General features: G+C 43.8%; 1 protein-coding gene across 1 annotated transcript in view; it reads right to left on the bottom strand.

Annotated features, from left to right (window-relative positions):
• Window positions 1–13346, bottom strand: part of MSRB3 (methionine sulfoxide reductase B3) — an 88071-nt gene that overhangs the window by 66921 nt on the left and 7804 nt on the right. Inside the window, 1 exon segment of the mRNA XM_065658266.1 lies at window positions 318–444. Within this exon segment, the coding sequence (XP_065514338.1) occupies window positions 318–444 (127 nt within the window).

Here is a 13346-nt window from a genome sequence, read left to right as displayed (position 1 = left end):
TAAATGGCATTTAGTAAATTATTTCAAGTTTAATTCTACTATTTTTACAAAGAATTAGGAAAATAATATAAAATTTAAGAGGAAATAAGTTGGACAAAGAAGTCAGACAGCATTTCCAAGCATCATAAAATCTCGTATACGAAAACCCTCACTCAAGTCAGTGACTTTTATCAAACAAAAAACTAAACCATCTTCTGGTTCAAACGAAAATTTAAACAAACCAGAGCAAACCATAGCACATAGTTTCCTGCAGCAGAGACACCCATTCCTAAAAGGGCCTTCATTACGCATGACACAACAAGCAGCACCCATTCAACCTGAGGGAAGCCCACAGGCTCGCAGGGCCACTGGCTGGCTCTTTGTCACCAAATGCAGCAGGTTGAATGCAGACATCACTGTGATATCCTCACCAACAAAACCAGAGGCAAAGAACAGGGGCAAGAGCTGAGTAGGGAAGAAAAAGAAAAAAAAAAAAAGAAAAAAAAAAGAAAAAAAATATGAGAACAAATTAAAACATCAAAAATGTTAAGATACATTCACAAAAAAACAATGCTTACAATTTTATGAGACCATCACATGGGAGTACAATTCTAAGTGCACTTTTCTTAGTATGTTTAGCCCAGTTCTGACACATCCACCCCTACTATTTTGATATATATTACATAGTATTCAGTGAAGCAACTTTCTATGCTACCAAGCGAGAGGGAGGGGGCATGTTTACAGAAGGCATTCACAACAGCTGCTTTAGATAGCAAACTTGGAGCAACTCAGGGTAGCAACCTACATAGTCTCAAGTGAGGAGGTACCGAGGGATAAACCTCAGGACCTCAGCTAGATAGCAGGAGCCCTGCTTTGAACACCCAGGAATGCCTGGCGGATCAAACATGTGGGCTTTTCTATTTATTTTATTTGAAACGAAATCACACTCTGCAACATTTCTGAACAGTGAATGCTGGAAACCAGTCATTGCTAAAAATTGTTCTTTTGATGACTTGTTTGAGGAACGTGACATTTCATTGTAATAAACTTGCCAGATATCTTAAAAGCACAACTTCTTTTTTTTTTTTTTTAAGGCAGGAAAAAATTCGCATTGTAAACTGTCCATGAGATATATTTAAACAATCTTCCGCCCAGTTTAAATATAGCAAACACAGAGATGGCAGTGGCAAGATTTTATTTTAGAAGGATTTAATGCATGAATACTAATTGTTTCATTTACCCACGACGGGAAAGAGGAAACGCGGCTGCCCGGTAGCCCCAGCTCGCTTCAGGAGAATATGTGGCAGCGGGGATGGGAGCAAACCCCACCGAACCCGAAAACGAAATCTCTCGTGGACTCTGGTGGGGGCCGGATCAGGCCCCAGGTCGCTACTGAGCAGCGGGGCACAACTCCCCGTCTCCTCCCAGGTGTCCTCTTGCTTTTTGGCGTGTGGCAGCACGAGAGCTGCAGGACGCTGGGTCCAGCCATGGCCCAGAGCAGGGACTTGTCCTCGGGCATCTCCCCGACCTGGGAGAACCTGACCACGGCATCACCCCGAAGAACAAGCCCGCAGTACCCGGCCATACGTATTACGGAACACTCTGGGGTGTATCTGACAGAAACCTGCTCGCATTAACATGCTCGAACCCCCGCTGCGAAACCCGAACATCTCTGTGCTGCTGAACGGCGGCAAAGTGGGGGGGGGAAGGTGAGGGCTACACGGCGGACAGCCCGAGAGCGCCATTGCACAGAAATAAACCTGTCATTGTCACAATGACACGGGGGGGGTCACAGGGACATGGAGCGGGTCACAATGACATGGGGGACACAATCACATGGCGGGGGACACAGGGAGGCCACAGGGACATACGGCGGGAGCGCGCACAACAAAGCGGCGCTCCGCCAGCCGCGGCGCCGCCTGGCGGCCCCGTCCCGGCATCGCCGAGGTCTCCGCTGCCCCGCCTATATGGTCCCCTATAGGTCTTCGCTGAGCCACCCGGCGCGGGCAGGCGCGGGCACCCACCGCGCACGGCGCAGCGGCGACGGGACGCACCGCGCCACCTCCCCCCGAGCAGCCCCGCGGGCCACCAGCCGCGCTCCCGGCCGGGCCTCCCACACCAGCACCGCGGCCCTCCCCTCCCCTCCCCGGACCGTAACTCCCCCAAGTGTAAACAGCTTAAAGGAAATTATTCGAAATTCCCGAGGATTATAAAATAGATCCTGACCTCTTGAAAACGTCAAGTATTTCAGCGTTCACCAAAATGTTGTTATTTAGTCTCGAGTATTCATAAAGACTCAGAGGATATATAAGTCCTGAAAGCCCAATAAAATAGAACTGAGTGTTCATGAAAGTATTTTATTGCAGTTAAGATTTTATTCTTTTATTGCTGACGTTTTGATCGCTATTTTTATTTACTCTGTATGGTACAGCAATGCTCAGTAGTTTCAAGCAGGAGGGGACCTCCTGGTGCTAGGTTCTGTACACACATCAACAAAGCCCTTGCCATGGGGAGCTTGAAGACCAAGGTTAAGAACTGCTGGCAAAGGATCAGTAAAAAGAGTAAAGTCAATCTCTTTGCGATTAATGCATTTGGTTTGGAGGTGCTTCACACCCCATCTGCTGATCACACAGGTGCAGAGAAAAGGCTGGTGGAGAATGACAGGAAACATCATTGTGACAGGTTAAGATCTTTCCACTGCTCTTTCTGCAGCAAATGCAAACCTGGCCCCAGCCTTCCAGTTCAGGAACTGGGGCTGCGTCTCCGATTTATTAAACAGGCACAGTCAGAGCACGACAAGAAACATGGGAAGAAAACATCATCCTGGAAATACCACTGCAGGTGGCTTAAGCGCCTGTGCTGTGCATACCCAGACCTTTCCAAGTTAAGCAAAGACCCCGTGCTGGTGCTGGAGATGCCCACCCAGCCCCGAGGGGACCCAGTCACACCAGCACTTTCAATCCAAGGAAGGGGATGCTGCTTTTCTACATCGTTTCTTGTTGTTTGGTGCGTTGGTTTTGGGTTTTTTGTTTTGTTTGGGTTTTTTGTTAGTTTGTTTGGTGCTTGGGGTTTTTGTTGTTGTTGTTTGGGGTTTTTTTAAACACATGCTGCTTGCTGCACGGCCTGCAACACCCAGGACACTGCTGGCTCCTCCACAGCTGTCCCCCAGTGTCACCAGATCTCTTGGAGCCCCTTCACCGCACTTCACTCTTTAACTTTGCACAACACAGGCCAGCGTGGATCTTTCATCTCTCTGGCTCCCCGAAGATGGACAGGATGCTCAGAGACAGCCTGTAAATCTTACCAATATAGATCATACAAATACAGCAGTAACCATGTGGACTTGAGGAGCCTTTTGCTGGGATGATACACATTGTAACTCCAGGAAAGTCTTCCTTTTAGGATGCTGATGTCCTAACGTTGACATACACCAAAGTGCTGCCAGCTTTTAAGAGCTTCTATATTGTCAATTGCAAATGTTCACAAATCACAAGTTCAGCCCCCAAAGAAACACAATCTGTTAAAAAGTAACAGGAGGTCTGTCAAATTTGTACTTCGGAAATGAAGAACTTTGTAGGTACTCAGGTTATGTTTTCTCAACCTCTGTCTGCAACTAGAGAAATTTCTTTGGGGGAGGGACAACATGAGAGATTGAATTCTGATATTATCACATCTTGCTTTCAAGAGCTGTAAGGGAAACATCAAGGGTCTCAAGAACTGATAACATGACTGGTTTAAGGTTTTCCATACTCAGTGTTTTTCCTGACAATTCAGGTCCAGAATTCCTAAAACTACAGGAGAATCCCAGCTCTCACAAGAAAAATGTGAAGTTTTAGCCCTTTACAAGGAAATTAAAAGAAAAGACAAGTTATTAAGGGAACAATCATTTTTTTCTTGCACCAATAATGAGATCTTAATAGTGTGAAGCTTCTACTTTTTTTCCAATTTCCCTGTCCGCACTCCCAAGCTTCTGGCCCCATTTTGAGGGCAGGAAACAATTAGAGATAGGTACATGCTAGCCAGAGAGCTGGGCTCTTATGTCAAGAACTTCTGTCATGGGAAAAAGCAAAAGATCAAAAATATTGCCACACTGGAGAAACCCAAACAACCACAAGTTAGAAGACAGCAAAGGCCTGTGAGTCTTCTATACTCAAGTGTTACATTAACAGTTTAATTTTAATTTCTATTTATTTTGTTGAGTTTCTCCAGTCCAGAAATAAGTTCAAAAAGTTGTTTTGCAAAGCTTTTATTTATTTAGACAGAAAGCAAACTATAACCAAATGTTTCACTGATAAAGCTTAGTGCAATATTTAACAGATACATTTATTCCAGCCGTAGCATTTGGATATTTTTTTTAATTTGGCTTTTGCTCACCTAAAGCTGCTGCCAGTCAGACTCAGTAGACAGCAGAAAAACCACCAGGCATTGCAGGAACAAAAAGTCCAGCCTAGAGAGAACCACATGAGCAAGTATTTCAGTATATCATGGATTTGTGTCTGAACAGTTATTTACTCCCTAATCATTTTCCCTTAACACATTCTCTGCCAATGCCAAAGCCCTTGGCCTCTCCTGCTCCCTGCATTGCACTTGGTAGTTTTTAGGGACTTTACAGTAAATATCTTCGGTTTGTCATGATGTGTGCTGAGGTGGGGGGTGGGTAAAGGCAATGTTTAATAGCTTCTAAGGAGATGTTTAATGGGGCCTGGTCCAATAACCATCACCCAGCTGCGGCAGGAGACCAGAGCACAGGAAAACTTTTCAGCAGGGGGATGAGGACTGCTGGCTATTTATTGGAGAAAGGAAAAGGGAAGAGTTCCAGATCCCCCTTCCAATCCAAGAATATCTCTGATCCTGAAATTAGTACCCTTTGCAGTGCATGATTAGGAAAGTCAGGCACCAAACTCTTCTCTTTAGTGACCAGTGACAGAATCCAAGGGAATGGCAGGAAGATGTGCCAGGGGAGGGTCAGTTGGACATTAGGAAAAGGTTCTTCACCCAGAGGGTGCTGGAGCACTGGAACAGGCTCCCCAGGGAGGTGTCACGGCCCCAAGCCTGACAGTGTTCAAGAAGAGACTGGACAACACCCTCAGACACGTGGTGTGAACTGTGGGGTTATCATATACAGGGACAGGAGTTGGACTCGATGATCCTTGTGGGTCCCTTCCAACTCAGGGTATTCTATGATAAAGCGTTCTCCTCACACACATAGACCTCACTACCTGGGCTAAGAATCCTTTCTGTCCTGGACTACCAACAAACAGCCTGCTAGGATACCAAGGCTGCAGCCTTCAGCCCTCAAAAGCTACACATCCTGTAAATATGCATTTGTGCTTTGTAACTGTTTTTAGACAGCAGCATGCTTCAATGTATTGTACTGTATTCGAAGCATTCAGCAAAAAATTGCAAAGGTAATTGACAAAATCTTTGAAAATTCACCTTTAAAGAGAGATTTTTAGGCTCTGGATTTTCATGTGCTTGTACATCCATTGATAATGCAAACAAAGTGTCTTCACAAGTTTGAGATTTGCTATTAAAATACTTTGCAAAAGCTTGCTGTCTGATGAGAGTAAAATACTTTAATCATTAACAGCTAACAAGCAGCAAAACATCATAAAGATAATTTTAAATATAAGCTGCTCAAAGGCTTATTGAAGAAGCACAAGACATTTTAAAAGAAACTAACTGTGCTAGCCTTACAGGTCTACAAAAGTACCATAGCATTTAATTTACAAGCTTGTCCGCATATACCTTTCCCCTCCCCCATACAATACCAGCTTCTCAATTACAGCCACAAAAAACAGAAGTATTTGACCTGAATTCCCACTTCACTTCTAACACTCCCAATTGAAGCATGTTCTCCATAGCTGCTTGTCCTGAAACATGCAAAATGAACAGCAATCCAATCTGCTTTTAGTAAGTTTACATTGTGCCCTGATAAAGGAGGCTATTACTGCCATACCTCATAATATTTGAGTGGAAAACCAGGAAACGTCAAGCTTTAAACTTGGAGTCAGTACTGCTATAAGAAAGGAGCCTAAAAAAACCGAAGTTCGAAATCTTTTTGCTTTCTTGAATTTTACATATTTTCCTGTGCTGGATTTTGGTTTTAAACACTTCCCATAGCAACTGAGTGTATTTATCATAGAAATTCAAACCTAAAATATACACCTTTCTGCAATATAAACCACACAGTCTAACACATAAGAGATTTTTAAGTATGACTTTGGATGTCATCTGCTTTAGGATACTGCCAGATCCAGCTACAGGCATTTTAATGTCCCTTACCGGATGCCTAACAGAGGAGTGTACTCAGTATCTCCTAAGATGAGCTGCAGTGGTTGGGTGGGCTGGAGCAGGTGTGTGCCGGCCTGGGACACCCAGCACAGCACCTGCTGTGGCTGCTCATGCTCGAGGGGCACAGGGCCCCCCCAATCCCACAGACTCTCTTCATCACATGAAATGGGGTAACATGGCCCAGTCTATTCATGGGGTAATGGTTTTAAACTAAAAGAGGGGAGATTCAGGCTGGATATAAGGAAGACATTTTTTGCAATAAGTACGGTGAAACACCAGCCCAGGTTGCCCAGAGAGGTGGTAGATGCCCCATCCCTGGAAACATTCAAGGCCAGGCTGGATGGGGCTCTGAGCAACCTGATCTGGGTGAAGATGTCCCTGCTCATTGCAGGGGGTTGGACTAGATGACCCTTGAAGGGCCCTTCCAACCCAAACTATCCTATGGTTCTAGGAATGTTATTGACATTCTAGGAATGTTATTGACCGTGGGGCACAAGTCTGATGAGGAGCAGTTGAGAGAACGGGGCTGTTTATCCTGGACAAAAGGAGGCTGAGGGGAGACCTTATCGCTGTCTACAACTACCTGAAAGGAGGCTGTAGCATGGAGGGTGTTGGTCTGTTCTCCCAAGTAGCAAGTGATAGGACAAGCGGAAATGGCCTCAAGTTGCACCAAGGAAGGTTTAGATTGGATATTAGGAAAAAATTCTTCACAGAAAGGGTTGTCGGGCATTGGAACAGGCTGCCCAGGGAAGCAGTTGAGTCACCATCCCTGGAGGGGTTTAGAAGACACATAGACGAGGTTCTTAAGGACATGGTTTAGTGCCAGAGTTAGGTTATGGTTGGACTTGATGATCTTGAGGGTCTCTTGCAACCAGAATTATTCTATGATTCTATTATATCTTTTTGATATTCTAACTGGGAAGCTTCAGTACCAATATCTTCTATATTCAGCATTTTAACAGCTGGAGTAGAGGAGGAGGAAGCAAAGTCTCGAGGTTGAGATCAGACAAAGAAATAGAAGAAAGCAGGAAAAGAAGATGAGGAAGGATCAGACAGCATGGAAGCACTGCTCTCCCTTTAGCGGCAATGTACATTCTCATCTGCTTACCTTGAGTCCCCACCCTACAATACACAGTGACAAGCAAAGCCTTAGGGACGAACCACCCTCCATATTCCACCCTTGGGCTGCACGTAAGTTTCCCACTGAGGTGAACTGGAGATCTTTTTAGGAGTGCAGTTTTTAGGCTGAGCTTTATTACCCGAACTTTGCTCCTTCATCTAAGAGAGAGATGAGATTACCGCAATAGATTCTAGACTACTGTGCAGGCTAAAACAATTATCTTTCTAATAAAATAATCATGAAAATCTTGGAAAATAAATCAGATTCTGAAACCTTTGCACACAATTCTGGATAATTTCACTGATTTCAATTGTTGAGAAAAAATATGCCAAGTAAGGAGGTAGAGCTCCATATGTCTGTGAATTTGCATCTATATTAGAAAAGTTATCCAGAATAGAAAAACAGTTTGTACTTATAAAAGGAAAACATTACATCTGAGCAGAGAAGAAATATCTGTATTGAATTTTAATTTAATTACCAAATTCAACTAACATTCTCTTTTTGTATGCTGAACTGGCTGCTGCATTGCGCCCCTCTCCAGCTAGAGAAAAACCAGTTTGGCAACAAAGAGGCTGGTGTGCTGGTGTAACTGAAGCCCAGAGGTGTGTCCAGGGACCAAGTTCAAACAGCCTGAGATGTGAGAGGATAATCAAAACAAAGAGTTTTTTAAAGGTTGTAGCCTCCTGAAAAGTAAGACAGGGGGAAAAGAGCATTAATGCCTCCCTGGTCTGCAACTGCTCCCACGGAGGAAAGAACTGCGAGGCTGAGTTCTCCTTATTTTCCTGCTTAACACACAGCAGGGCAGCCGTACTGGTCCTCTCTGAACAGCCAAAGGACACGGCCTGGTACAGTGGGGATGGAGGGGACATCTGTGCTACACTGAGTACAAGGGGAGGAGGGAGTTAACTGATCATCTTTTAAGTAACACAAAAATTAAGAGGGTCCTTGCACAAGGGACTCTGGCTTGGTCTTTAGGGAGGGATGTAAATGGAAGGAGACTTCATTACTGTAGAGACAAGACACCGCAAGCCTTATGGGCAACAGATGAAATGGGAAGAGAAAAGTGGAATTGCAAAGAGCCAAGAAAAAGCAGAGAGATCCCAAGGAGAGGAAGAGACGAGGCCACTAAGGAGTCCCCATGCCTGGGACAGAAGAGCATCCTTGGCAAAGGGCAGATGGTGGTGAGTCCTTAAGCCTTGCAAGCACTCACACATCTGTCATTTCCAGATTCTTTCCCAATAGTTATGACTGCAGATACTTCCCAAAGGAGAGTAAATATAGGTCAATTGGGATTTTCCCGCATCCATTCCTGCTCCTCCCAGGTCTGAACCACTAAAATAGCTCTGGGCTGCACTTTCATTTTCCCTGCCTTGGTAGCCTGCCAGCATGCAGCCCATTCCTTTTACGGCAGTGAGTTTGTAACTGCAACAGTCGTAAACTAATCTTAAATGGGTCTTTCCTGAGAATCACGATCCTTTCAACATCTTGAAAAATATCTAATCTTTTCCATCCCAGGCAGTCCTCTCCAGCGCAGTGGTAAAGATTTAATTGCTTCTGGTGCTCACATGATGAGATACAAGTGTTCTGGAAATAACCTTTTAATTTAACAATTCCTACTGGCAAGCCTGAAAGCTTCTTGCATTGCTCACCGATAAAGGATTCATTTTCAGTACTAAAAGAAAAAATAAAGTTTAAAAAGTTCTGTTACTGCTGCGGATGGAGCTATCCAAGAGCACCCTAGCACTGAAGGTATGACACCTGTTCTTACTATGAGGTCAATTTGAGCAGGTATGCTCTCCCTTGCCACCAGTATTTGCCTTGTCAAGCTTACCAACACAGCAGAGCTAGCAAGTTTTCTATTCTCTCTGGTTTTAATTCAGGACAAATTCCATACATCATTTACCAGAATGTGAAACACAACTTTCTTTTCTAGCAGCGAACAGAAACCCTTCAACAGGAATTTCTATTCTGCTTTTCTGAAAAAAACCTGTGTACTAGTTTTTAGTTCTCAAAGAAAAAAAGACTAATTTTGAAGATTAAACAAATAAATCATTTGGAATTGGAGTTCTTTTAAATCATGTTACACAGTGCTCCATAACTCAGCAGACTTCTTCCTTGGCTTACAAAGCTTATTTGCCTGGTTAACAATACACAATAGATACGTGATACGAGTTGTTTCTCTTACGTAGAAGAGAAATAAAAATGAAGCAAAGAGAAAGCCTCCAGATGAGAACTGGTATGACTTAACAGGACTTCCAACCTTAAACATAAAAAAGTACACTGTCTTGAGAAGAGCACTGTCTCACTTGTTCCTAAAATGAGAGGAGTGAAAACCAGCCCTGCAGCCGTTTGCTGAGGATGTTTCTGTCCTGCAGGGCACAGATGGCCTGAAGGAAGCTGACACTTCAGCTGCACACAGAAGCTGAATTCTGAAACATCGCAGATGAGTTAAACTTGATGACCTTGTTTCATGAGGCACTGTAAGGAAATGCAGAAATGACACTTACTAGTCCACTGAAGGAGGCAAGGTCCCGGACCACATCAGAGCTAAAACCAGTTGTGATTTCAGCCATGGTTTTAGCATGTGATGTAATGAGCTCTCAGAGTAAAACCTGTATCAGGGAATTAAAAAACCCCAAAGAAACTATGCTCCCCGTCACAGCAGCAAACTAAAGCATCTTCGACACAGGATCAGATGCCACGGGGTTATTACAGTGTACATAGGAAATTACAAAAATATAATCAGTCTACGGCCAGCAGATTTTTAAGATATTTAAAACTCTTTTAATTGACAAGTAGTTGATGCTTATATCCATCTACATGTATATGCATATAATGTGCCTATAAACGCCACACATCCTACTAGAAAATTTAACTTCTAGTGCAAAAGACCGACGTAGACCCACATTCTACTGACATCAGCCTGTGCCATTTCATGCAGCATTAAATTCTTCAGCACAAACCATTTGGAAGCTGAATTATAAAAATACAGGGAGATAATTTATTACAAGAGAAAATATAATTTTCAGATCAGACTGTGAACCAAACCTGAGTTATCATCTCATATTTTGTAAAGACACTCATAAGTAAAGCATCGGGTTTATAAAATTTAGTTAACACCCCTCTGTTAGGCAGCATAACCGCATTTCAGACCAATTCAGGTTGGCTGTTTCTTTTTTTATCTTCCCAGCTACTAGAAAAGCACTTCGACTCAAAGACATCGGAGCTGCCCATCTCTCCTCCCCAGTCTCCCTTACATGGAAATTTCCTGCGTGGCTCCCTCTGAAAACCAATTCCGCCCATCGCCACAGAGAGGAGCCATCTCCCTTCCATAAAATCAGATATTCCACCGTCTCATGAGTTCCCCTTCTAGCAACATCCTTCAAATAACATCCTCAGCACACAAAAGTCTATGCATACGTCAAGGGAATAAAAACACTCTTTAAAAATGTACCTTTGATCACACAGACTGTGTCATGATCGTATGCAGAGCAGCTTTATGAATATACACGAAAACCTCAGCCTTTTATCCAAAAATAGTTAAAAAAAAATTATAGCATGAAGAAATTCTGATACTGCACAAAAAAACCATAAAAGAACGGCTCACACGCTGTCATAGTAACATTAACAACTCTAAAACCAAATAACTTTTATGCAGTTGAAAAAATAATTTAAAAAATATCTAATCCACAGCAAAATAAAATTCCATCAAGTAAACCAGAAACTCCTATGTCTTCCCTAATCAGTGATCTAGTTTTATTTTTATGAATAGCAGTGAGAAGACACTACAGCAAATAAGAGTATTTATCGTTATACTTTAAATATTCTTCGAACTTACAGTACAATCAAATGTGTTAATATTGAACGTCAATGACTGAAAAGTGAGAGAGCAAAGAACTATTTCTGTCCTAACAGCAATAAATTTGATTCAAATATAAAGATCATTTATTTTAAAACACTGCCCAAGGTGGATTAATTTAACAAATACTTTTATTGCAATGTCTGTAACACCATTTTCTCAAAACAAATCTTCACTTGGTTAGGTTATCATTAATTATGTTGATTAGTAAAAAATACATAATATTATACTAATTTTTCTGCCACTATTTAATAACGAGTATTATATGTATATCTACTTGTATTTAAGTAATTACAGGGATAAAAATATTTATTCAGGACTCTCTTTCCTTCTCAAAAGAGAAAATGTCCAAAGTTTTTTTTCAATGAAAAACATTACTTGGAATCTATGTGAGCTGAATTCCGATTTTCATTGCAGTGCAGTTTAAAAATGCACAAACATAGCTTTTTTTTTTTTTTAATTAGCTAAATATATTTACACTGGGTGTGCAGCACAAGCATCTGCACCTCCAGGCATCCCGAAGCTATTTTTCAGTTCACGAACAAAAGTATTATTAATTCAAGTTAAATATATTACTTTAAAACTTGCTTGATTAATTTTCTTCTCTTTTCTTCTACTTCAAATGTCCAGAATGTGAAGGTGTCTCTTCCACCTCTTTAAAATGACTGAAAATATTAAACCTGATAGCATTCCAATTCACATTTCCCAACCCTGAATGCAGTCAAGATGCAAGAGACTCATCCTATACCTGCCAGCTGGACTTGTACCCAAGAGTAATAATGTAAAACCTTCCTGTGCAGCAAGCAGCACTTACTTTTGGGGAAAAAGGAAACAAACAAACAAACAACAAAAGCACAACAACAACCTCCCCCCACATAAATACTTTCTCCTGCTCTGTTAGCATAAGCCTACGACAGGGCTAATATTAGAGCTATCTCCAGGGTCAGGTCCCGCAGCCTCGGCCAAAAGCCACCTGCGGGCAGGGGTGATGCCGCCTGCCTGCTGATGCTGGGGCTGGATCAGCCCCACAGTCCCGCCCAGAGCCCCCCAAAAGCACACGCCAGGGCTGGAGCAGCCCTGCAGTCCTGCCCAGAGCCCCCAAAAGTACATGCCAGGGCTGAATCAGCCCTGCAGTCCTGCCCAGAGCCCCCCCAAAAGCACACGCCAGGGCTGGATCAGCCCACAGTCCTGCCCAGAGCCCCCCCAAAAGCACACGCCAGGGCTGGATCTGCCCACAGTCCTGCCCAGAGCCTCCCCAAAAGCACACGCCAGGGCTGGATCAGCCCTGCAGTCCTGCCCAGAGCCCCCAAAAGCACATGCCAGGGCTGGATCAGCCCACAGTCCTGCCCAGAGCCCCCCCAGAAGCACACACCAGGGCTGGAGCAGCCCCACAGTCCTGCCCAGAGCCCCCCAAAAGCACACGCCAGGGCTGGATCAGCCCACAGTCCTGCCCAGAGCCCCCCCAAAAGCACACGCCAGGGCTGGATCTGCCCACAGTCCTGCCCAGAGCCCCCCCAAAAGCACACACCAGGGCTGGAGCAGCCCCACAGTACTGCCCAGAGCCCCCCCAAAAGCACACGCCAGGGCTGGAGCAGCCCCACAGTACTGCCCAGAGCCCCCCAAAAGCACACGCCAGGGCTGCCCGTGGGGGGAACAAACCCAGCCGCCAAGTTCATTCTCCTCTTCCCTCAGCCTTTTGCTAGTTTCAAGGCTCTGTAGTTCAGCTTCCCATCCGGACCGATATTCTAAGATAAGTTGGGACATTTTCTTTGCATAATCTGTTCTTAAAAGCGACATCTGTTCCACTTGCATCAGCAGAGGCAGCAGCACAGCACCCGCAGGCCAATGCCTGCTGTCAAGAACTTCATTAAGCCTTTCCTCAAAACACAGTGTGTTTCTGTCCTACTTGGACTCATGCTCAAAAAAACCAACCAAACAAAAAAACCAAACAAAACAAAACAAAAAACCACAAACAAAACAAAACAAAACACCCCCCCCCCAAAAAAAAAAAAAAAAAAAAAAGAGGAAATCCTACACTTAAAACATCGGGAGTCCCTCTTTCCCCTGACATTTCACATGACTCTCACTGACACA

Source organism: Caloenas nicobarica, chromosome 1 (assembly GCF_036013445.1).
Source record: "Caloenas nicobarica isolate bCalNic1 chromosome 1, bCalNic1.hap1, whole genome shotgun sequence".
NCBI classification, from domain to species: domain Eukaryota; kingdom Metazoa; phylum Chordata; class Aves; order Columbiformes; family Columbidae; genus Caloenas; species Caloenas nicobarica.
Note: the sequence above shows the minus strand (reverse complement) of the source record. Positions and strands in the feature narration are given on the sequence as shown.